We start from the raw sequence: 25,949 nt of genomic DNA on the forward strand, positions 1-25,949 counted from the left end.
GTGATTTCTGTCATCCTGTCTTCTAAGTCACTCATTTGTTCCTCTGCATTGTCTAGTCTGCTTTTGACTGCCTTTAGCTCAGCTCTTATCTCAGCCATTGAGTTTTCTGTTTTTAATTGGCTCCTCTTTATAGTTTCTATTTCCTTTTTATAGTATTCTCTGTCTCTATTCATAGTCTCTCTCATTTTTTTCAGTGGTTTTATCACCCCCTTTTGAAGTCATGATCTATTAGACTGTCGAAGTCTATCTCATTGATCATTCCTTCAGGGGATTTCTTTTGTTCTTTTAATTGGGAGTGGTTCTTCCACTTCTTCATTTTACTTATATTTCTCTGGCTCTATTACTTTAGAAGTATTAGTAATCTACTGTGGTCTTGAAGGGCTATTTTATTTTTTGTTTATTTTTATTTAAAATGGGAGCGTTCTTGTATAGACTGTGTGTGTCTATTAGTTTTGTTGTGAGGGCTGTTCTTAGTACGGATGGTTACCACGTCTTTCTTCCATGTGTGTTGGCTGTTATCCCTTTGATTGGGGGTGTGGTTGGTGTTGTGGTGATTAGAGCCTGCCCTGATTGTTGTTGTTGAGTGGGGCCTCCTTTTTTGTTCTGTGGTTGCCACAGCCTTGACAGGGGCCGGGTCTGCTCCCCTGTTGCTGGAATAGAGGCTCCTAGACCTATTTCTGAGCTGTGGTGTGTGGTAGGCAGGGTTGGAGCGCTTCAGCTGGGAAGAACAGTTGCTGAGTGTACCTCTACAGGAGATGGACACTGGGAAGTGCCCTCTGCGGTATTGTCTGTCACGTGTTTTCTGGGCTTACAAGGTACTTTGTTGATGCTGCCTTTTTCCCCACCTTAGCTGCAGGAATGTCAGCCACCTGCTCTGGTGTCCCCCAGGTTCTGGGTCCCAGGAACCACCAGTGTAGATCTGCCAATGTTAGGCACTGTAACGAGCGTGCACACACCTGAGTCTGTGGTGTGGCTCCCCAACCCTACCTCCACATACAGTACTGCACACTGGCCTGTTGTAAGTGCCTGTGCTCGCCCCCAGCATGAGTCAGAACTCTGCTCACTGCCCATCTGTCCCAGAGGCGCAGGTCCACAGAGGGTCCTGGGAGAGCAAATCCGCCCTCTCTGCCTGGGGCTGTAAGCAAATGTCAGTCCCACCCGAGAAGTTGCAGGGCTGCAGGGTATGGATTCAGCCTTCAGCCCTGCCTCTGCACAGCAGCGTTGGCTATGATGGAGCCCAACCTCTCTTCTCATGAGAACACACCAACGATGGTGCCAAGCAGAGACAGGGGCTATGGCACGGCTATGCCGCACCCCTCCACCCCCTGCACACCAGCAGTGGTGCTTTTTTATGAAGGGTCCCAGGCTCTTCTGTTCCACACACACCCCCAGCCAGAGCTCACACCACCCCCCAGTGCCCTGTGGCTGCCTCTGGGCAGTGGGCCCCAGCCCTCTGCCTGGGCTCCTCACCTATCCCCAGCAGCCAGTCCCAGCTTGTTCCTGCTGGCTCGAGTCTAGGGCTGGGGATTGCAGGGACCCTCTGTACCAGTTTATATTAGTTATGTCTGCCAACAGGCTGCCACTTTCTCCTCTGAGCCTCGGAAGCTCCGCTTCTGTCCCTGCTGACCTCCCAGCTAGAGAAGGGGCGCACCAGCATGAGGGTGCCTTTCTTTGCCACTCCTTCCCTGCAGGACCAGTCCCTCACTGATTTTTTTCTTTTTTCTTTCTTTTTTATTTTCTTCTCTTACCGGATTTTGTGTCAATCCTGTATTTCAAAGCGAGAGACACTCTGCCAGAGTTCAGTAGGTGTTCTGTGCAATTCAGTGGGTTTGTAGGTGTAATTCTTGATGTATTTGTGGGAGGGGGCAAGCTATGAGTCTCTCTGCTCTGCCATCTTGGCTCCTCTCTATACTGCAGTTTTAAAAAGTGAACAGTAACAACAGAATAGCTCTTGAAACTATTTTTTGAACATCCTTGCTCCTATATTCAGGTATTACTATATGTTGATGGTTTGTGACCCAGAATACTGATATCAAGCATTTTGTGAAGGAACAGGGTCAGACTGCTGATTCTCTGTTTTGTTTTATGGTAAAGGATTTTTGTTTTTCTTCCTAAACACAGAGGATGCAGTGTAATTAAATGAGATTTAGTAACATTTATATTCTTGTTGACCAAGTTTTATCATATTAAGCATTCCTGGGAATGTTTTTTAATCACTTAAGTGTTTATGCATACATTCATTTTTATTAGAACATTTGGTCATATTTATTATGAAGCAGATCTTCTGTTTTGATCCAAATGGTGAAGTACTTTGTAATACCAGGACGTAATTGCTACATCATCCCAGTAAACTAGAGGAGAGAGGGGTAGAAAGCCTTGCCCCACGTCACTGTGTGGCTCTTCAGAGGCACAGTGTTTGCCTGCCAGGTTTTCTAATTGATACCAGCCCACATCTCTAAGTCGCTATGCAGAGGTGGAGAAAGTATGAAGTATCTGCTATGTCTTCTCTTGAACTGTCTCCGTTTCTGAAGCAAAGACCAGGACCACCATAAGTTAAAATCTAGCTAGATTCTTCTCAGTACAGCCTGGCTGCTTTTCCCTTAATTTTCTATTATGGCCATAGCATGACGTTAGGTTTCTTCTCTGTATATTTTATGAAATAATTGGGAAATAAAGAGTGATGGGGCTGCCAGCTAAACTCCATTTTACCAGATGTCTTCTTACCAGACAGAACATTCAGCTGATTGATTTTTGTTTGCTTTTAATGGCATTGTTTAAGCATGCTGTAAAATACATTAGGATCACAAAATAAGCTAATGTCGTGTTTTAAATATGATGCTTAATTGACAGAGCCTCCATTTTTAAAAAAGACAGCAAATGGTAACAGAAATAAATTAGATTATGAATGAATATTGCGTCTCTGGTTTACCAGGTCCTCTAATTGGGCCTTTCAGTTAGGATTTCTGTTTTTCAGCTATTATTTCAATAGTCTGGAGGAAATCATCCTTCTGTAGATCTCAATTTAGATTGCAGAGATGATGAATTCCAATAAATATAGAATAATAGCAGCATATTCAAAAGCTTTGGTCACAGTTTCTGTTCAGTGCACCACATCACGCCATGTACGCTTAGGCATGTGATCTTGTTTTTAGTAGGCAAATCAAGCACTATGGTTATATTCAATGTAATTATTTTCAATTTCATTGCTGTCTGTTTTATTTAGCATCTTCTTATATTTTTATTATAGCTGTTTCACTCCATTCAGAGAACCTGTCTGGACTTGTCTAAAGCAATTGTACTCTATCAAAAGAGAATATGTTGTAAGTATGCCATAAGTATGAATATTGACTAGATAGACAGTAAGAGATAGGTGTTTTGCCTTAATATGTAATTTCATATGTTTAGGAAGCCAGGCAAGGAAACAACTGTTTAGGAGTGTCTGTCTTTGCTCTTTACTTGGTGTGGGGGGTGGTCTTTAATAGTTTTATCAGAGATTCTTTACATAGGCAGTTTATCTTGCAATGCAAGTACCACACCAGAAGAATTTTACATTGAGTCTGCCATGGATAAGTGCATGCCATTTATTTTCCTAACTGCAATAAAGTTTCCTGAGTATTATATATCTTGGGATTTTAAAATTGGGGGTTGTTTTTATTTGATTGCCTGGGCTCTCTTACATCTAATTTTGTTCCTTTTAAAATGACCAAGTGGAAAGAGAAGACATGTACAGTTAATCCATTAACTGTATTTTGTTGACAGTTCTTCCTCATGAACATTTTTCATGTTGGATATTGGTTATTTAGGGAACAAGATTTTCCTGTGGTCATCCCACCTTAAAATCATTACCAACAAACTTATCTCTTAAATGCTAAATATCAAGTTGTATGTTAGTATGTTTTAAATTTTCCATTTGTCAGTAATTTACAATTTCTGTATTTCTGAGACTAAAATATGAGAAGTTTGTTTCTGACTACTACCAAACCCCTTTCCAATATTCATAAATTAACAATTGGTCATTCTCCTTTATTAGTAACCTTTTAAGAAGACTGTTTTGGGAAAGTACAAAATCCTAGGCCTTAGAGGCAGACTTTAGTAAGTTACCTATGTTACTGTTTACTAAGAGCTTGAGCTGAGACTTCTCCAGGGCTAGAACTCCCTACTCTCAAGGTGTGAGGAAATCAAGGCACGTGACACACCTCCCCCAACATTTCTCTGCCTGCATCTCGTCAGTCCCAAATGCTGGTCCATTTTGTCTCCCAGTTTGCTTTCAGATTCTCCTTCCTCTCGCTCATCACTGCCACTACCTTAGTTCAGGCACCATCATCACTCTGTCACTTGATTTGCTGTATCAGCTTCCTAACTGAGTTCCCTGCCTCCACTTTTGCCTCCTCTAGCCCACTGTCTATGCTGCCGTCAGAGAGCAATCAGCAATCTCCCAGAGCTCCCAGTGGTCAAAGCTGGGACAATGTGGGCAACAAAATAAATAATTGATAGTATTAGATTATAACCCATGAAGTCAAATGAATATCCATTGTCTGTATGGAAATAAACCAAATGGGGAGAAGAGACTGCTCTTCCTTATCACTTAATTCCAGTAAATAAATATAGGAAGAATGAGGGAACCCCAAAGGCACCATTAGGCAAACCCCACAGGAAGAATTGTGGCAGGTGAGAGTCACTGAAAGACACTATAATCAGTGAGTGAAAGTTTGAGGAGAAACAGGATATTTGCATAGTCTTCTGCACTTACCCCCAAGATTTTTAAGAATTACAAAAGGAAAAATCATAATTTTACAGTGGGGAAACCCAGTAGACATGACTGGAACCAGGTAATGGAGGGGAACTTCACCAGCAAGAATGTGTGTTGGTCTCATACAGCCCTCATATCAGGCACTGGAAAGGGTTCTCCGCTTCTGTTGTTTCCTTCCCCCAAATCTGTAACCCCAGTCTAATCGTGAGACAAACCCAAGTTGAGGGACAGTCCACAAAGTACCTAGCCAGTACTCTTAAAGGCTGACAAGGTCCTAAAAGACAAGAAATCTGAAGGAACTGTCACAGGTTGAAGGAGACTAAAGAGACTGGACAACTCAATGCACTATGGGATCCTGGGACAGAAAAAAAATGCATGAATGGGAAAACTAAGAAAATTCAAATAAGACTTCGGTTTAGTTGGTAGTATGGTACCACTGTGACTTTCCTAGTCTTGATCATTGCCCATGGTGATGTAAGATGCAAACCTTAGGGGAAGCTGAAGAAGGATATACTGGAACTCTGTATCCTATGTACAATTTTCCTATAAGCCTAAAATTATTTCCAAATAAAGGTTTTTTTAAAAAATGTACATTGGATCATATTGCTCTTGTGCTGAAAAGCCTCCAACAGCACTTAAAATAAGAGCCACACTTCTTCACCATGGCTTACAAATTCCTACGCTATCTGACCCAGCTCCCCTCTCCAGCCACTTTGGCTCTTAGCTGCCATGTGTTTTGAGGCTTTCTGCACTGTTTCCTCTGCCTGGAATGTTCCTGCCCTCATTGCCCCCAGCGGCCCCTCCTCATCATATTCAGAGCTCATCTTAGTGGTCTCCTGCTCAGAGATGCCTTCCCTGAGCACCCAGCCCAGAGCAGCTGCTAATCACGTTCTAACTCCCCCTCTCTTAGATGGTATTTTTCTTTTTGTGAGTTTGTTTGGAGTTTTGTATTTTCTATCTTCAGTCTCCTACTGCTTGAAAATAAGCTCCATCAGAGCAGGGTCCTCATGTATCTTGTCCATCTCTTTATTCCCAGTGACAAGAACAGTGCAAAAACAAAACAAAAAAGGGTGGGTGTGTAGCTCAGTGGTAGAGCACATGCTTAGCATGCACAAGGTCCTGGGTTCAATCCCCAATACCTCCATTAAAAAAAATTAATAAATAAACCGAATTCCCCCCCCACCAAAAAAAACAGTGCTTACTATATATTAAATCATCCATAAATCTGTACTCAGTGAATTGATACTGCCAAGCTAATTGGTTTTATAGTTCTTTAGTTGCCTTTTCAAGGCACATCTGAAAATCAAATCACCAATTAAATATGAATAGGTTTTTATTCACCTCTGAATTCTAAATTCCCAGATAAGCGAAACCTTGTAGGTAGAAATTTGAGTTATCTGATACTTGTCTTGCACCTGAATTTTAAACTTCTGTAAATTTATTTCAGTATTTGAATTTTAAAATTTAAATTAAGGAACAAACATCCCTTCTTGGAAAATGACAGGTCATCACTAAGTAACCTAACCTGGAGCCTGACGTGTCTCAAACTTTGTCCACCACCCTCTGAGCAGCACTGCCGGTTAATCAGGAGTTCAGCTCTTAAGATGAAACCTGTTTACCACCCCAACTTTAATCCTCAATTGTGTAAAATAACCAAAAATAAATTCTCAGATACTGCAAACTACTTAGGTTTATTTAGGAAAGAGTGCGTTCCACCATCTGTGTGGTCATTTCAGGTACCGTGAATTGGTTTCTTCTTAGCCATAAGCTAATGTGTGTGTCTGTATGTGACTTGAGGTTTCAAGGGAGAAAAGGTGATAGTAACCCCAAACTGTATAAACAAAAACATGAAATTTCTCCTCATATGGAAAGATTCATTGTGCAACTGAGTCCCATATTAGTAAGCAGAAAGGAGGAGAAATGAAGGTATTAAAAAAAAACACAATTTCTTATAGTTATAGGGTTTTTAAAAAGCACTTAGAACCATGGCATAAATATCAAATAAGCATTTAAAGTGATGTAAAGTATACGAGGATAACAAGGCAAAAATTACAGTTAATTTGACTTCATACACATTTAATCAGTGCCCTGAATCAGGCTTTTGCTCCACCTGGGGAACCCATAGTTTGAAATGAGGTCCCTGTCCTGAGAAAGCTTAGATTCTCACGGGAAAGACAGACACATGCCCACCCACGGACACTCCAGCCCCAGGAGCCCAGAGGGTGCTGCTGTCATAGAGAAAGAGGGACCAGCTGCTTCACAGAGGAAGTAGCCTTTGAGCTAGACTGACCAATGAACCAGATTTTGAGAGCCAGAAGAGGAATGAGCGTAGTCATGGACCCTCAGGAAGAATGGATTCAAAAAGCCTCTTCTCCATGGAATGTGTACCGTGAACTTCAGTTATAAATTAATAAGGAAGCAGTAGCAGGTTTAACCTTCAGCTTTGGATTCCTGGTTCCGGGCTAACGTTTTACAGCCATTGCTAGAGAGCTCGTGTCAGGAATGGGGTGCATTCTGAAAGAAGTCTGAATTGTTTGTGAAAACAGACAAGAATCCTAGTAGCATTTAGAAAGCATTTTAGAGACACATCAATACAGAAATGTGAAGTAGTGTTCACTTCAGACTAGTGTTCAAAGGATATCCTCAGCAAAGGCTGTTTTTAGAGAAAAAAACATTCTCAGAAGTTTTGTGTCACCTCTTGCCTGTGGCTCAGCTGCTGGTGAATGCGTATTCAGACCAGTGGCTGCGTAACAGCCCGCACATCATTGTGTGGGAGCACCGAGTTGATTAGACCAGTCCTTAAGGTAGGGAAAGAGAGTGTTTTGCTATTATAAACAACTATGCTGTGATTATATTGATATATACATCTTTATGCCCATTTACTACTTCCTCTGGAGGTAACTCCTAGCAGAGGTACAGTGTCAAAAGATATATACAATTCTGACTTTTTAATATTTACTGCCAAATCAGTCTGTAGAGAGCTTGTTTCAGTCACTTTCTCACTAATAGTGCCATCTGAGGATCTTAAAAATAAGGCCAGATACATACAAATATCAAATTATTACATTGTATACCAGAAACAAAGTTGTGTGTCAATTATATCCCAATTTTTCTAAAAACTAAAGATTAGGCACATCTAATTCAGATTTGGTTCCAGCTGTGCATTTTAAAACTCCACCAAGTCATCAACCTGATTACCTACATACCCGCAATCTCCACCCACTCCTCCAACCAAAAACCTATGCCATGAATAAGGTATTTGAGTTGCTTTATAATCAAGTGGAATGTAATTCAGAAAGTAGAGATCAAAAAGTCAGCAAGAGGGAATGACAGGAAGAAACTGGCCCTACATTATAGGCAGCCACAAAAGATTCCCACAGTCATACTTGACAGACCCAACTTTTTTTTAATTTCAGCTCGAAGCAGCACATTATCGGCTCGCTTTTCAGTCCAGAGGTCATTTTCTGGTTCTGATTACAGGGCAGCAAACACACTGACAGATGTACTCAAGTGAATTTGATCTCTCATTTCGTAAATGGGAGAACAGCATGAAAGTTAAATGCGGTGGATGGGGGAGGGAGCTTACCTTGTAGGCTGACACTTGGATTTAATTTCGTCTCCCCTTTGCCTCTAGAAGAGAGAGGACTTTGTGGTTTCTCTCTCTCTTTCTCTCTGTAATAAAAATGTTCGTTGTTCATGGCTCCTTTTGGTCTTTTTTTTTCCATCAGTCTTGTCTCAAGAGGAAAATGAACTTGGAAAATTTCTCCGATCCCAAGGCTTCCAAGATAAAACCAGAGCAGGAAAAATGATGCAAGCAACAGGAAAAGCCCTCTGCTTTTCTTCCCAGCAAAGGTGTGTGCCTTCACTAGGGCTTTCCTTGGGGGGGAATCTGCGAAGAATCTGGGACCCACTCACTCATGGAGGGAAACCTCCCAGTGGTCTTTAGAAGACTCTCGCCTGAATATAAACAGCTGCTCTGTTCCCAGGTGTTAGTCTGCTTGTACTTAACTCTTATTAAGATAACATGTATTATCTTTTTCCTTCCCTATTAATTAAAAAAAAATGTTTTCATATTCTTCTGATCTACGGGGGGCATTTTATATGCCAGCCACTGTGTCCTAGGCTTCTATTTGATCTTCAGAGTTGCTCATAGCAATCCATCTGGTCTCCTTCCAGCAGGTGATTGAAGCAGGAGCCTGATGAGACCAGGGTGGGGGTGGGGGTGGGTCCCCTGTCTACTCTCTGGGGGCCAATTAACTTTAGAGAAGCACCATTCAGGATGCCCTCCACCATTCTGCTCACACCCTGGACCAGAAGCATCAGCAAGCTCACCTGGGAGCTTGTTAGAAATGCAGAATCTGGGTCCCACCCCAGAACTGTAGAATCCAAATCTGCATTTTAATGAGATCCCCAGTTGTTTTCAATACACATTCAAGTTTGAGACGCTCTGGTGTGGAGAAAATTGTAATAGATCAGTGACTTTTTTCAACACTACCATAACTCGTGTTCGTGGTCGGTGTCGAATAAACAGGAGCCACTGCATCCAGTCGCACTTGGTGTCTGAGAAGGTGACACTCCTTCTCTCCTCCTTCCCTGGTAACTAACAAGCCCCCCCAAAGTGTCACTCACTGATATTAGGCAGGATTATTCCTAAATAAGCCTGGTAGGTAGTTTCCAAAAATATTCAGGCTACAAGATTTCACCTATTCAAACTGTCCAACATTTTCTTCTCTTGTCAGTTTCTTCTTACTCCTTTCTTTCCTCGTGGGCCAAGAAAGGCCATCCACCTGTTACACAGGTGTTCCTACAAAAACTCAAGAAAAGTGGAGCAGGAAAAAAAGAGACCAACTGTGTCTGTTTTTCAGTGGTCCCCTTCCTGGGCATTTTGGTTCTTCCTAATGACATTTTGACCCTGACTTTGTGGGCAGTGCCAACTTTCATAGTCAAATGTGACAATTTACAACAGTTCTCTACTCCAGTTTTCCAAGAAAAGTGTTTATAATCTTGGATTGTTTATAATCTTGTTTTTCCTTGTAAAAATAATACATATTTATTCTAGAAAAATTTAAAAGCAGGAGCAGACCAAAATGATAAAAGGAAAACAACTCAAATTTGCTAACAGAAATTGACCCATTTTTAACCCCTTTATACTTTCTATGCAAATAACACTTTCCTCCTCTTACAGGGATCATTGATTCTTGAAAAATCTTTCATAAACTCCATGTTAAACATTTAATTATCACTAATTTCAGTAGGAAAAATTCTTGTACATACCTACATGCCAAAATTAACATCCATTTATGGGAAACAAGCCAAATCCCTAGGCACAATCACCACAAGCATTACCATTACTGATCATACAATTATTTTATAATATGGCTATCCAGTTATACGCTTTCATAGTTATGTACTAAATTATTTCACAAAGCATGTGGTACCTTAAGTTTGTATAGTCTAACCTTTGGATAAAGACAAAGCAGTAAAAGAAATCAACCAAAACAATGCAAATGATACTGAAAGTGTCACTGCTATAAACCAGCAAACTGCCCTGTATCCATAAATTAATGCAGCTTGGGCAGCATTGCAATTTGGAAGGTGCCTCCTGCAAGATGGCTCTGGTTCTGAACATGGTGCTCGACTGCTCACCAGGCACAGGAAATGCAAACCAGTCCTCTAAACATGAGGAAAGTAGGACGATTACATAAAACTTTCATGAAGTTAAATTCTCAAACCTCCAATGGACATAATTTGGGATTTGCTAGAATGTATTTTTAATATAAATAGCATCATACTTTACAATGTTGTGTAGTATTGCATACTGATTATTTAGCAAATTGATTTTTTTATCAAATAATCCTAACTTTTTTAATGTCCATGTATGCATTTTTAAAACATCCATAGCATAGTTTTAACATTATCTGGGCATGCCATGATACATTTAACCCAAGCCCTTTGTTCACTACTTGTATCACTTCTACCTTTTCCTTCTGAAGAATAAATGCCTCTGGACTAGACCTGTAGGTACTTTATGAATTATCCTCATTGGGTAGATTTTAATGAATGGAATCGTAGGCCACTGAAGTTTGATATTTCCAGTTATTGGATTTTTTCCTTGGTCTAGACTCAACCCCTGGTACCAAAAGTGAATGGGCTTTCGCCTTTCTGCTTTCAGATACAATAAGTTTCAGACACAATACAGGAGAAAAATGAGGTGACTTTATATACCTTTTTCTTTTCTTCAAGATCTTAACATTTATCATCATGTCATTACATCTTCAGTGGTTTCTAATGTTACAAGAGTCAAAGAAATTGAGAGTGTTTTATTCACAAGACTCTTTTTCAGCCAGTTTAGGAAAATTGGCAAACTCTAAATGAAGAGACAAAGGAGTCCAGAAATGAACAGATCCTTAGAGGGGACAGCTGAGGATAGAAGTCTTTCTTTAAATAGAAGTCTTCAATTTTATAAACCTTCACCCCAGCATTTCTTTTACTGACTTATTTGGTAGTCATTGCTATGACAGCACATTCAATTTGATGAAAAGTGAGCATTAAATTTAATCCAGTGGTGATAAAACACAAACCTACTTTTATAGCACAACAATATGTCTTTGAAAACAGCCTTGCAACCTCCAGGCGGGACGTTGTGAGCAACCTGTCTTTAGAGAAGTGCTGAATATTTAAAAACAATGCTTTATAGACGAGGAAAACCAGAGAAAACAGTAAAAGGGTAATTTTTTTTTAAACAGTTTATTGCCCCATCTATAGTCTGAGAGTGCTCTGCATGTGTACGGCATTGCAGACGCTGATGGAACCGCCAAGAGCTGACTTCAGCTCACTGACACCTTTGCTCCCTTCAGCTTAAGTTTGCATTTAAATTGAAATGTTAATACTAATCTTTTATTTTTTTGAACCTATGTCCCACAACTTCATTGATACAACTGTATTTTGAGAGTATAATTCATTTGATATTATTCATTTTGGGTGGGAAGTTAGAAGAAGCAGTATCCATCCTACCCCCTGCCCCCAACCCCGCCAAATAAGTGCTTTATCCAAAGTTTGATGTGCAGCAAACATTTTCTTACTGAATAAATAATCATATGTTATGACCAATATTATAATTATTTTACACCCACTTCATGGTATAATATACATTCATTTCTAGTATAGTATCTTTAATTCTTTTAAAAAAATAAAGGTCAAATCAAATAACATACTTGAAAGTGCCTAACACAGTGGACCCTCAGTCAATGCACTCCTCTTCCTTCCTCGTCCATTTAAAAATGCTTCTGTTTGTGCTACATTCTCTGTGACTGTTGGAGCAAGCAGCAGATGCCATGGCCTTCAGAGAGTAATCTAGAATGGCCCAGCCGGGGAGCCCTAATCATACACATGACCTCTCAAAGAGCCAGGCTTCAGAGAGGCAGAAGGCAGGGGGTGGCCAGGAGTAGAAGGGGGAAACGGTCATGCCTTGACCTCCCTCCACTAACCCAGGATTGGTTCCAGCTTTAAACCAGTACTCTGCCCAGGCATGAACCCCGCCGTCCCCGGCAGCAATACTGATGGAGAGACTCCTCAATGATGCAATAAGTAACAGTGAGCTAAGGGGTCAGCACATGGATACTCATCCTTGGTCGACTCATCGTTTCACATACATTTCAGTTATAATTCATCAAATACTTCTGCAGCATCGACTGTGTTTCAGGCACCATTCTAGGCTCAGGAGTTTAAGATCGATATACTGTTAGGGATTCACATTGCTGGCCCTTTTAAGATGTCAAGATTGTGGCTTTACCCTCTTGTCTAGGTTGGCCTTGCGCAATCCTTTGTGTCGCTTTCACCAAGAAGTGGAGACTTTTCGGCACCGGGCCATCTCAGACACTTGGCTGACAGTGAACCGCATGGAGCAGTGCCGGACTGAATACAGAGGGGCATTGCTGTGGATGAAGGACGTGTCACAGGAGCTTGATCCAGACCTCTACAAGCAAATGGAGAAGTTCAGGAAGGTAGGAGAAGGTTTCCGAAAGGGGTACCTGCTGGAAGATAATGAGATGTGATTTGAATCCCTCTAGTGAGGAAGACATTAACTCAGAAACACCAAGGATGCAATTAATCACCGCCGATGTCTTTTTAATGTGACAGAATACCAATTAATGGAATATATAATTCTCTAAGGATAAGATAGAATAGACAGCTGGAAATTGCTAGGATTTAGTAACTGGTTTTAATTGAAGTCAGATTTTCATATAATATGCACTTTTTGTAAGGCTGTCACTTTTAAATGCTTTTTCATGCATAACTAAAAATCAAGATTAGGGCAAATGAAACCGGAAGGTGAGAACAGACTATTGGGGAAATCTTTGTTAATTGCTAATGAATATTAAAATTAATAGAATAGTAATGCTCCTTTGTTTTGTGAAGTGGTTCAGAAGCAGTGGGGTTTAGTTGGAAAATTAAATAATGGGGGCATTGACTCCATCTGCAATAGGCCCTTCAGGTATTTGTATGAGCAAAATAGATAGCTGAGGAGATGGATATGCTCCTAAATTTCCTTGAAATGACTGGTGAGAAGCAAAGGAACAACGTTTCCTTGGTATTTAAAGTTTCTTGTGTCCATTTGGCTGCTTGGACTTTAGGTTGTACAAGGATACATCATACCACTAGGTGGCAGTCATACACTGAGAATTTCTGAAAATGGTGCGAGATTTTTGTTGTGTAGGTCTTTGTTTGGTCGACTTGGATGTATTTCAGAGTGTGAAACACAAAAAAATCAAGCAAATATTAGGTTTGATATAATATTATGTCAATTGTCTTACTCATTTCAAATGATCCCTTTGTAATTGATATTGCTGAAAGCCCCTGGGTTTCAAAGTACATAATTGAGAAGCTGCCTGTAGGAGTCTGGCTGGCGGGAGGTAGCTGTGTGGGATGTGTGAGTTGCAGGAAGGTGTGGGGTGGGGGAAAGGAGGGACTTTCTGCTGCTTAAGGACAGGATCACCAGTTGTTGACCCAGGTATGAGATTAATACAAATTCTTTAAAAGTCAGGTTTTACTTTGGTTTGTAGTTTGGAATCCCTCGCTATGAAGGGGCTGAGTCCATTTTGTTTCTAATTGTAGATGACATTAGAGTGTGAGCAGCACCCAGCTCCTCAGAAAGGCAGATTTCTGAGGTCACGGACAGTCAAAACTGAAAAGTTCCTTAAAGCTGAGCTAGTGAAATTCACTCATTCTATGAAAGAGAAAACCAAGGCCCCAAAATAGTAAATAAAACTTTTCAAAGTTGATAGCCAGATGTTGGCAAGCCCAGGCTACGTTTGAAATTTCCTAACTTTCTAATCAGGCCAGTAATTTGGTTTGTCTTTGACACTTTAGAGGATTGGAGGAGGATGGCATGGAGAGGTTAAAAAATGAATAAAAGTAGGGGGAGGCTATAGCTCAAGTGGTAGAGTGCATGCTTAGCATGCATGAGGTCCTGGGTTCGATCCCTAGTACCTCTAAGAATAAATAAATAAACCTAATTACCTCCCCCCACCAAAAAAAAAAAAAAAAAAGAAAACAAAAAACCCAACATTATCTGCAGGGTTTAATGCCAGTCACTTTATATCTACTGCTCCCTTCAAGCCTCACAATAACCAAGACACAGATTTTATTTCATAGATGAAGAACATGATACCTGTGTCAAGTATCTAGCACAAGATCAGACAGGGAAATCAAAGGCAGAATCCTAGAAAATATGCAAACTTTTTTTCCCTAAGAGAGGAAAAAAAGGGAGTTAATGAACATACCTAAAATTGACAAAGGCATTTTCATAGTAACACCTCTTCTGTGATTTATTCATTTAACAAACATTTATTGATCGCTTTCTATGTGCCAAGTAATAAAAGTAAACATAAAATTATTCTGAAAGGTAGGATACTTTCACTTGAAGTTGTTTTTATTTGCTTCTGTTTCTAAGGGTGGTTACTAGCTGTGTAAGGATGAAATAAACCAAGCCCTTTTCGTCATTTGGTTTGAATGTTGAAACATTACCCACTCGTTAGTGTCATCAATCTGTTGATTTTGGAAAATACGGTTTTGTTTTTTTTTAAAATCCTTCGCCATGCAGAAGTAGCTGAAGCGATGCCTTGCTCCACAATCCCATGTGTGCTGCATTTAATTTAATAGCTGAACATGGTGTGCTTAGAATTTAGGGAAAGATTTTTTTTTCCAGGAAGTCTGTATTCGAGTGTATACTTGATTAAACTAGACTCTCCACAAGGACAAGGACTAGGTTAGCTCTCTTCTCTGCCACACCCCCAGGGCCAGCCCAGCACCTGGCCCAAGTTAGCACCCATATCAGCTGGCCAAATTCCAGCCATGGAGTTTGAAGTGCCAGACCCCTGTCTTCTCAAACCTCTAGAGCTTTCTCACCACTTGCAACTGACCTTAGGATGTTTTGGAAATTGACATATGTGGCTTTGCAGGTAAGAAGTAGTATTATTAATTTGTGGCTTGCTGCACTCTTTGGAATGAATTTAAACTGTGGAGTCTCCTGTTCGCTTGGAATTCATAACATGAATTTTAACGTTGAACAAGCCTTAATGTTTTGTCCCTGTAGGATTCCATTTTAAACAGAGTCTCCATTTATCTCTCAGGAAAGTGTTACTGGAACGCATTTCTGAGTCCTCCTCCGATCCAGCTGCCTCCTTCACATTTTAATCGATGAATCTGAACTAAAATGGTATATTGTTCTTTGAGTTTACACTTTCTGAGGAAACAAAATTGTAGTTCATACCTCACAGTTTTATCCCCCAGCTGCACTCTTTAGTGTGCACTGATTCATTTGTTCACTCATCCCGTAAATGATCCTGATGTGCACCTTGTGCCAGGCCCCACGCAGAGGGGTATCGAAGTGAAGGAGCAGATGTAGTGGCTTCCCCGCTGTCCCATGTGGTCACTTGGGGGTTGAGCAAGTGAATATGATGTGGTAAGATGAACCATCATCTGAGATGGCACATGGTGCCACAAGAGCAGTCAGCAGGGGCTTCCCAGAGGAAGTGGCATCTAAAACTAGTCAAGAAGGATGATGGGAAGGAGCTGAGTGAGGGGGTAGGGACAGCAGAGCAGAGTTCCACTCTAGGAAGCAACATGGACAAAGGCCATTAGGTTAAAACAAACAGGACACGTTTAAGTCCTTTTAGGTCCTTCCAACCAGAGCGTGAAAGGCACAGTGGGTGTGGGGCATGGTCTGGGCGGGTAAGCAGCCCATGGCTGAAGGCATATCTCCGAGGGCTGAGGGGAATGAAGAGTGTTGAGAAGGGGAGGGACACGATCAAATGTGTGTTCTCAAAAGCTCACTCACATTTCCCTCTGGAGAAGGGATGGGAAGGACCCAAGCCCTGAGGCTGGGCGAGCCGCAGACGAGACAGGGTGCCCAGGGAATGAAGAGGGAAGTAGACCGGAGAGAAATGTCCTGTTCTGACCTCTGCCAGACTCTGTAACAGCACCATGTTAATTACAGAGCGCTTCGTTCTTTTTAGAAATGAGCAGAATATGTATAAATAAATAAACAGCAAGATCAAATGTACTTTCACTTCCAACCAAGGCTTTTTTCCTAGTGTTTTCAAAATTCTAAGCAACTTTTTTTTTTTAATAACACAGCGAGCATGACTGAAATGATGAATGAAAAACTTAAACAAAGCAAATGATCTGTTTTCATTCTGAGGCCCTTTGAGCACATGGGCCCGATGACAGAGCTCTCGGCAGGGACATTAATAAGCACTTATTAAGTGCGTATCTTTGGGGATGGAAATACAAAGAGGTAGAAGAGCTTGGTCCCAGCCCTCAAGGAGGAGCACCCCCCTCCCCGCTAGTCATCTGTTCCTTGTCAGAATTACCGTGGTAAACAAGACACCCGGAGAGTGGGGTCATCTGTAGCTATTCTGCTAAAGACCAAATAATAGGAAACGGTGGATGAATTTAAATGGGCAGGGTTGGACTGCTATTGCAGCTGGAAGCCTCTCCTGACAGTGTCATTCACCCCAGGAGGGAAATGGATGGGAGACTAGGCCACGAAGTATTTTATGAGCAGTTACAACGTGTGATATATGTGCCCTTTGAAGGCAGAGTAAAAGGGTATAACTTAAAAATAGAAGTCAGCTTCTTGTAGCAGATTACATCAGCTTAAGTTGTGAGCTCACAGAAGAGCTTTTGCAGCCTGATGCCCTTGAGAGAGTCCTCCTGTGGTCAATTAAGTGTCTTGTTTTTCTTGAAAGTCAGAAATGGGATGGAGGGTAATTATTCTAAATGGAATAAAAGCTGTGTTGGGTGTAAGAAAATAGTTCTGAATCCTCTAAAGAGATAATATGGAAATGTATACGTGGGCACTTGGGTTAGCTGGAGTCCTTATAGACAAGGACAAGGGAGCTGGCGTTTTAATGAGGGCCATTTATTAAATGGCTTAATGAAATCCTACAGCATTTGTCTCGTGTTTCATCACTATAATTCAAAAGGGTATAGAAAAGGTATTGCAGGGGATGTGAAAGATACACACTGGCATTCTCAGACTTGTATGTATTTAAAAGTGTTAGATGTTAGAGAGCTGGGAATTCACTAAAGTTGTGTTATCAAAGAATATGTTATAGTGAGAGGGTTTATTAACAAATGGTGGTGGCTTACTAGGTGAGAACCTATTAGGGTCATCATTCAGTGGTGCCCCTGTATCCTGACTGAAGGTTTGAGTCTGTTGAGCTTGGTCAAGGACTAGTAAATAGCAGTATTGACATTAGAGGGTTTCTTTTTTTTTCCTGTGGACAAAGACTTGGGTTAATTAATTTGACAGTATCATTAATTACTGCTGAAATCATTGGTCTTTGTCAGAGGTCGGGCTCTTTGAGCAATTGAGGGCAGGTCCCGTGGGAGCTGGAGACACCAAGTGATGCAGGAGCCTCACCGTTCAGCCCTCTCCCGGTTCTGTGATAAAGGCCTTTCCCTTCTTCCTGAGCCATTCTGGCTTAACCCAGTGTTGTGCTTCTGTTCAGTGCCAAGGGCAGGGCTGACCCTTCACCTCCCAGCGAGTTGTGTTGAGTAAGTATGGAGAACGTCTGATTCGGGTCCAGACGATAGACTAGCACTAAGTGTCTGTTAGGCAATCCTTTCACGCCCAGGGCTTTGCCCAATTCATGCATCAAAGGGAAGGGAGGATTTGCCCCCTTACCTCTTGGTCTGTTCTGGTTCTAAAATTCTATGCCTTGCCTTGAGTTCTTTGATGGGATGAAGTTTCCTCTTGTAAAGCTGTTGGATCTGTTTCAGAACCCTCCATTTTCATTTGTTGGTTTTTCATGAGTGCTCATTGTTTTGGTTGTTTAACCAGGGTGCCTGTGTTTTGTGGTCCCCAAGAAGGTTGAACCTAGCTGCTAAACCCCATCCTCAGGTCGCTGTTTCTTTATATCATCCAAATGCCATGGGAGTAACATGCCGTTTTTACATGGCGCAACGGGAGATGGGACAAATCATTATCCCCTTGCTTTCATTTCTGAATTTCATGAGATGAGGCCTTTGGGGCCCTTTGTGTGTCTTTATTGATTTTTCTCCACTGAACTTGGTGAATAGCAAAAATTAGTTTTAGGGTTAAGCCAAGACCATTTGGAAAAGTATCTGTGAAACAGCTAACTCTTGCAGAGCTGGTGGCTGGCTGGCTGTGGCCAGTGATTGGAAATAGAGAGGGGCGTGACCTCAGAGGTGGGGCGGCCCTACACCCTGTTCCCAGCCCTGCCTGACCCTCTGTGTCAGCGTGGGTCAGTGTCATCAGTCTGTGGCAATTTCTCATCCACTAAAAGAGAGATGACCATCAAGCTCTCTTACAGCTGTAGTATTTTTTATTATTTTTCCTCTGAACCATTAAGCTCTAAAACTGTTAAGCTCATCAGTAGAGAATTGTGTATACCCTGGAGCAGGGCTAGTGTGTCCTTTGTCAGTGTAGTGTTTTCCTCCTACAAGCTAGTTCTGGTCTTGTTGAGTTTGCTTCATCTTGTTGCTGTTCTCATCTTGGACTCTAGAAAAAAAAAAGTGTTTCACCCTTAATTCTTGGGTAGAGGAGCCTTTGGTGTTTAAGAAGTGTAAATATTTAACTCTTATTTAGATACTAATGCTTTTGCAAGGGTTAGAAATCTGTGGTGCATGGGCCAGCCACCTGAGTTTTTAAAGTTTTTGTTGTAACATGGCGATGACCATTCATTCACTCTTGTTGTCTATGGCTGCTTTGATGATACCATGGCCCAGTAGAGTAGTTAATGACAGTCTGAGGTCTGCAAAGCCAAAAATTTACTTTCTACCCCTTACAGAAGAGTGATTTATAGACACTTTCTAGGACTCGTTGAAGATAGTTTTATGTCATCAAACATACTGTCTCACCATTTTTAAGTGTCCAGTTCAGTAGGGTTAAGTATATTCATGTTGTTGTACAGTAGATCTCCAGAGCTTTTCATCTTAAAAAACTGAAACTCTGTACCCACTGAACAACCACTCCCCATTTTCCCGTCCCCCAGCCCTTGTTAACTATCAGTCTACTTTCTGATTTTATGAATTTGACTATTTTACCTGACGTAAGTGGAATCATGCAGTATTTGTCTGTTTGTTACTGGCTTATTTCACTAAGCATAATGTCAAGATTCGTCAATGCTGTAGCATGTGGCAGGATTTCCTTCTTTTTTAAGGTTGACTAATATTCCATTGGTGCATATACCATGTTTTATTTATGTATTTACTCATTGATGGACACATTTGGGTTGCTTCCATCCCTTGGCCATTGTAAGTAGGGCTGCTGTGAACATCTGTGTACAAATAGCTCTTTAAGACCCTCCTTTGAATTCCAAACACATGATAAACAAATATAATATGCATCTTTTTAGTGTTTTATTTAATCCTGCCTTTAAATATGAATGAGACTCAGCTATTCAAACAAGGAGTCATTTGATTTTGATTCTATCATCTGGGAAGATATTATCTACATGTACTAATTCATAATTTACATCATCTAATTTCTATGAGATTCATAAATATTTGTAGTTTTTAAAAATAAACATGTAATATCATAAAAGCTAATGTGTCAGCTTAAAATAGATTTTCTCTCTCTCTCTCTCGTGAGAGGTAGCAAATCTTTGCATATGGCATTTCACTAATTGAGACGAGCTGGCTTAACTCTCAAGTTTCAAAGTGGACTCTGGACAAAAGTTCATTATCTAAGGGTGAACTGATCCAACCCAAGATAGTTTTCCTTTTGCCAGATTGTCTGGCTTTTCTTCCCAAGACTTATGTGTCTTGGATGGCATATGCAAGCCTGGTGTCTAGAATTTCATGGTTTATATACAAAACACACAGATTTTACTGAGTAGAACCATCAGGTTCCAGATCAAAATTATAACCATGGCTTTCTCAGTGCCTCAGCAGCTAGAATCTGTTGTATGGATTCATGATTTCCACGTTTCATCACATTGTGCTTTTGGCTGCCAGGTCAGAGGGATGGCTGGTGGCCATGACACCCTCCCCTTCCTGAAACCACAGACTGTTCCATCTGCCTCTGTCTCCTTTTGGTAGCTCCTGAAGAAGGTGTCATTTTAGATTATGCTTTAATGGAAAATTACTGTATTCAAGTAGTGGGATATACTAGCTGCTGTCTCTGTAGTCTCCATCCCCAAGTCTGTCACATCTCTCTGTCCCTCTAGATCACCCTCTTCCTGTTGCTTAACGGCTCGAGTGTCATCTTTCCCAGCTAGTCTTCTCATTCTCTTATGGTAAATTGGTTGCAGTTTTTATCATCTTCAAGAATGTGGCATGAAAGAAGACAGTTGCACCCTGGTGGGTTAGCTTTGCATTCTCGTTTTAAATGTTTATGCATTAGGGATTCATTCCACTACGCTTTTATTCTCATTTTACAAAATGGTGGCTTACTTAGATAGGCAAAATTGAAAGTGGATTTTATTTAATTTCAAACAGGAGCAATATATCTGCCATTCCTGAATGCCAATAGCTTTATAGCACTGTAAGTTTCTTTTATTAGAGGTAAAAGGAATCTTCTTCAAATACATTCTTCTCTGCAACAAGACTTTTCAGTGATAGAAAAAAAAATGATTTGATGGTTGTCTAAATTGTCGCTTTCACATCAGACTGGATTTACAGATTGCCTATGGAAAGTTAATATTTCAGAAAGAAAGCTTTAAATCACAATTACTTTACGAGGGAAAAAAAAAACAACCCTGTGCTCTGTGTTAGTTTGTCATCAAGGGATATTGGGAGGATTTGAATAGCACTGTTTAAATGATTGAATTATTTTTGTGAACCCCCAACAGAGTGTTCTTGGCAAGATTTATCCAAGCAGGATTGGCCCCAGAATGGAGTCACAGACTGTCGATGGTTTCACAGGTTTTCCTGTCTCTCAGTGAAACTCAGAATCTCCTTCATCTCAAGTCCAAGTCCATCCATACTTTAGTATTTGAACAGTCAAAAGAATGAGTCAATAGAACACGAGTGTTTTCCATTTACGGTTTTGAGATTTAAAGATAAAAGATATTTGATGATTCCCTGGTCTCCAGAGAACAGAGATAATTTTAATCTCAGAAGGAAATTAGCCAGTGGAGGCTCACATGTGACCCAGTTTATGACCCAGGCAGTGGTGGCTCTGTTCACTAAAGCGTGCACAATTCAACTCACTTCTCTCAGAGTGGCTTCCCTTGCCTCCTTTAATGAGTTTTGAGTAAGAGTAAGACCTGAAACAGAAGGCTTTAAGATGTGTGTGCTTACCCTTCTAGCTTAAAATTTTCAGGACAATTCTAGGTATAATAAAATTATCCCAAGTGAAAAAATTCTGTTTTGTATTCAAAAATTATCTCACACTTAATCATTACACAAGATAAATAAAACTTGTATTTAGGAGTCCTAAAGTCTTAAACTGGCCAATTTCACATGAACTCAGGGAGACTTAAGAAGAAGCGGGCCCTTGAAAGGCCACTGGTACAACTTTGAAATGAAATTCCCACATGCATTAATCAGGCTTCTGTTGTTCCCATCAAATGAAATATGATTTTAGGGCTTGGTAACACTTCACAGTTGATTGGCTCTTTCTATCCAACTACCCATCTATCTGTCCATCCATCTATTTAAATTCACTCCCCAGCTGTGATTCTAAGACAACCATTGTCATTTAGATGCTGATTCCTTACTGTGGTTCTTCTGGTGACTGCTGACAATGGAATAAGGGATACTACCCAAGATAGATTAATTATATAAACAAATTGAGGGATGGGTTTTTTTTTTTTTCTGCTTTGTTCTTTTAAGTCTTTTTTTTTTTTTTTTCTCCTGGGCCTTTAGAGGTGGAACTCAGCATTCTTATGAGCAAAAAATAGTTCATGGATATTAGTTCATGTTCTGAGAGAGGTCCAGGCAAAGGGGCTTGGAAAATACCCACATCAAGGGAGGAAGAACCGTATGGACAGTCCATAGATAAATGCATGGGAAATGAATGAAGACATTTCTCAAACAGACAGAAAGCTTAAAATAAGCTAGCATAGTAAAATATATTACATTTAGGATCTTGTTCCCTTTCAATTTTTTAATCTTAAATTCAGGGGAAAAAGATACAGAACCTGGCAGTAGTAATTACTTCCGGGGCAGGGGCTGGATGAGGCGGGGAAGAAGGAGGAGATGCAGTAAGCAGAGATGAGAGTGAGGTTGGAGTTGTCCTGTGTGCCTTTTTGTGCTTTTTAAATTTTGTGCCACGTGCATGTATTATCCTTAAAATAACATGAAAAATGTATGAAAAATAATGAGAATTAATGAGATTAGAGGGGGAACAGATAAGGTTTGGTAGAAGGAAAGGGATAATGACAGAAAACTCTCTAAGTTGATTTTAAAAATGGGGAGGGTTTGGGGGTTTGTTTTTAACAATAATAAAGGGAAGAGAGAAGACAGGCATTAGAGGCAAGATGGGAAGCTGAGTTCCAAAGGTGATGTCATATGGTCAGCCGGATGGAGGAGGTCAGAGGATGAAGTCATTTTCGAAAGCCATCAGCAGGAAGAGTCATGTGAGGTGGCCAAGTCACCGAAGGATAAAAGGATCAAAAATACCGCCTAGGGAAAACCACCAACATTAAGAAAGAGGAGACTGTTTCTTCTGAAAGCCTTCACTGTTCTGAGAGGATTAGAGTAAGCCGAGTGATGCTGGTCCTGAAGGGACTGGGAAAAGGTGAGAAAGTAGAAAGGTAGCTTTTTCCATCTCCCTTCAGTGTGTCCTTGAAGGAACGAGTTCTGTGTTTCACACCAGTGAGAATGTAGAGAAAAATCCTTTCCCAAAAAAGAATCAAAGTGGGAGAGAACAGCTCTTTCAGAGGAAACATTTTCCACCCATGCTGGGCCTTTGCGTTGGGCTGCAGTGTCTGCAGGCTGACATTTGATCTCTGAACTTGGGGGTCTTCCACTGGCTTTAATGACTTGTTCTGTGGTCATCATGCACTTCTAATTCTCACTCATGCTACTTCATAGGCTCAGACACCTTTCCCTCCAGTGTCTCTCAACTCTTTTCTTCAAATCTAGCAGTTTCCCAAGTTCCTTTTTATTAGTCATCTTCCAGGTCTTACAAACTAAATCAAGAGTATTTAAGCTCCTGTGAACCCTAATTTTTGCCATTAAAATTTCTTGGGAAATGATATCCGTTGCCATAAATCAATCTACATCTCTTTGGCCTCCTAGTATGTATTTATTACCCATTTATTTTTAATACTCTCAGCAGAGCCTCCTAATGCTCAAGTCTAGAAAGAAATGGAAATGCATGCAGATACTAAATCCCACAACTTTTTGTGCTCACAGGCTCCTGCTCACAAAGTATCCACGTCAGAGTCAGTTGCAACTGGGAAGGCATAAGGACAGAGTTGCTCCCGCTCCCAGGGTTTCCAGAGACTGTACAGAGTACTCAGGTTTCACTGGAATTTTATCATGGTCCCCATAAATCAAATGTCCTCGAATGAAAAGTTGAAACACATCCTTAATGTTAAAGCTTTCCATATCTTCCTCATCCAGGCTGTGTAGGCGCTGCTTCCTCACCCTCCTTCCCCAAGCGCTGCCAGGAAAAGCCAGTGATTTGTAAATTGGAGCTATGTCAGCTAAAGCTTTTATTGCTACTTATGATCCGGGCCACCGTCTGCTTTTAATTTTAATTCTCTGCTGAAAGAACTAGCTTTGCCTTAAAAAAAAAAAAAGAAAAAAGAAAGTTTGCACGTCTTCCACCTTATGATGAAAAAAAACAACAGCTAAAAGCAGTGATGTGAAGCCAGACAGTGGTTAGGTTTCCTAAGGTAATAGCCTCCCTCTTCCCCATCTGTAGTGTATTTCGGTTTTGGGCAAAACCTCTTATATTCTGTGTGGGCCTATCTGTCCCTCGTCTCTCCCTGGCGTGTCCCCATCTCCCCCACCCTTCTTACATGCTAGTAAATCGTGTGAGTAAAGCAGATGTTAAGAAACTGATGTTAGAAAGAGGATTTTGAAAATGAAATGAAGATTTGACCAACTTTTTCACTTATTCTTCAACTGAGAAAATAAGGACACATTTTCAAGAGAATGTTAAACATGATTTGTGCAAAAGTCAAAGTACTGCTCATTTTTTGTTTAGAGATGTCTTTTTCATAGTACAAAAGCACAGCAGATATTTAAGCTCCACGCTGAACAATATGATAGGTTTATTTATGTAAAGATAATTAACATATTTGAATTTTTTCCCAGCCTGCCTGTGGTTTTTCTTAGCATTCTGCCTTACAGATAAGATGTAGCAGCTACTTAAATATGTATACAATGCAGGATATTTCTGATTAAATATTTGTAAGATGTCTTCAGTTTACAGAGCTGTTTCATATTCATTACTTCATTGAAGCTGCACAGCAGTTCAGTGAGGGCAGGAATTCTTTGCCCTCTTTCACACATAAGACCACTGAGGGGCCATGGTTCTGACTGACTTGCCTACAGCCACACACGATTCAGGATTTGACCCAAGTCCTCTGACTCCGCAGTCAATGTTCTTCCCACCACCTCTGCCCCGAGTTCCTCCACATTCAATAAGTGGATCCCTGTGCTTAGTTGCTGTGAGGGAAAACGCTTCTGTGGTGGAAGAGACCCAGCTCCGCATTAAAGTAGCAGCTGCATCTTCCAGCTCATTCTGCATCCTCTGTTCTCATTGTCTCTGACCCCAAGGGCTCATTTTACACTTAAGGACTACTTAGATTTTTTTTTTCCTTCAAACCAAGCCAGCCCATAAATCTGTCTGTCTTCTGAACATCTAGCCACATTCTGTGTTTGGCATTTACTATTTCTCTTGTTTCATCTTGCTCTGTAGGTGCCCTTTTGTGGTGAAACAGCTGGTGTCTCCAACATGGGTTCCCTGGGGTCAGGCACATGAATCTCACAGCAGGAGGGCCCCAGGAATCCCACAGTTAGAGTCCCAAGCCTGAACAGACAGTATAAGGCTCAGGGATGGAAAGCCAACATCGCAAAGGCCAGCACCTTGGTCACGGATCCTATGTCTATCAGCTTATAGGTGTAAAGCCAGTACATCACGGGAAGGTTACTACTTGTAACAGGAGAAGTAACAGAGACCTACAGCAAATAGGCACAGAAAGACAGGGGCATCCTGCCGTATTTCCAGTAAAGGACATCTTCCTGCACAACCAAGTAACCCTGAGTAAAGGCCTCTCTGGCCTGTGTTGAGTATAAGAATCCTCTGAGAAGTGAGTTGGACATGGGAATCCTGGGTCCCACCTGAGGATTCTGATTCAGGAGGCTGGTGGTAGGACCCAAGGGTCTGATTTTTAATCAGTTTCCAAGGTGATTTCCTCCTGGGGTCCATGGATCACACCTTGAGACATATTTTCCCAGCACACCAGCACGGAATAGCTGATGATCCAGTGATGACTGATCCATTCAAAAAAGGTTGATTTTGCTTTAACAAGACAGACATTCCAGAAGACAGGTGTCTAAGGTATGAAGAGTTCTTATTTTTAAAGTTTTTTTTGTAAAAAATAGAGTAAATATTGAATTACATGGGAAAGTCACTTAAATGAAACCCCAGAAATCCTACTATATTAAGCATTATTGTGCTTTTTTGGTACTCACCAAAAACCCTAGAGCCTAGAGATCTGTATCCCACAGACACTCAGATAAACCTACTTTGCTCATCTGCAGTCAG

The 25,949-nt window shown here is 40.9% G+C and overlaps 1 protein-coding gene across 7 annotated transcripts in view; it reads left to right on the top strand.

Moving 5' to 3' along the window:
• The window catches only part of ICA1 (islet cell autoantigen 1), a 141,123-nt gene that overhangs the window by 26,115 nt on the left and 89,059 nt on the right, over window positions 1-25,949 (top strand). For all 7 annotated transcript variants that reach the window (XM_010979614.3, XM_010979612.3, XM_031454955.2 and 4 more), the window contains exons 4-6: window positions 3,248-3,320; window positions 8,479-8,602; window positions 12,555-12,753. In XM_010979614.3, coding sequence (XP_010977916.1) covers window positions 3,248-3,320; window positions 8,479-8,602; window positions 12,555-12,753 — 396 coding nt within the window. The remainder of the gene's footprint in view (window positions 1-3,247; window positions 3,321-8,478; window positions 8,603-12,554; window positions 12,754-25,949) is intronic.

The sequence above is a fragment of the Camelus dromedarius genome, chromosome 7 (genome assembly GCF_036321535.1).
Source record: "Camelus dromedarius isolate mCamDro1 chromosome 7, mCamDro1.pat, whole genome shotgun sequence".
NCBI lineage: Eukaryota > Metazoa > Chordata > Mammalia > Artiodactyla > Camelidae > Camelus > Camelus dromedarius.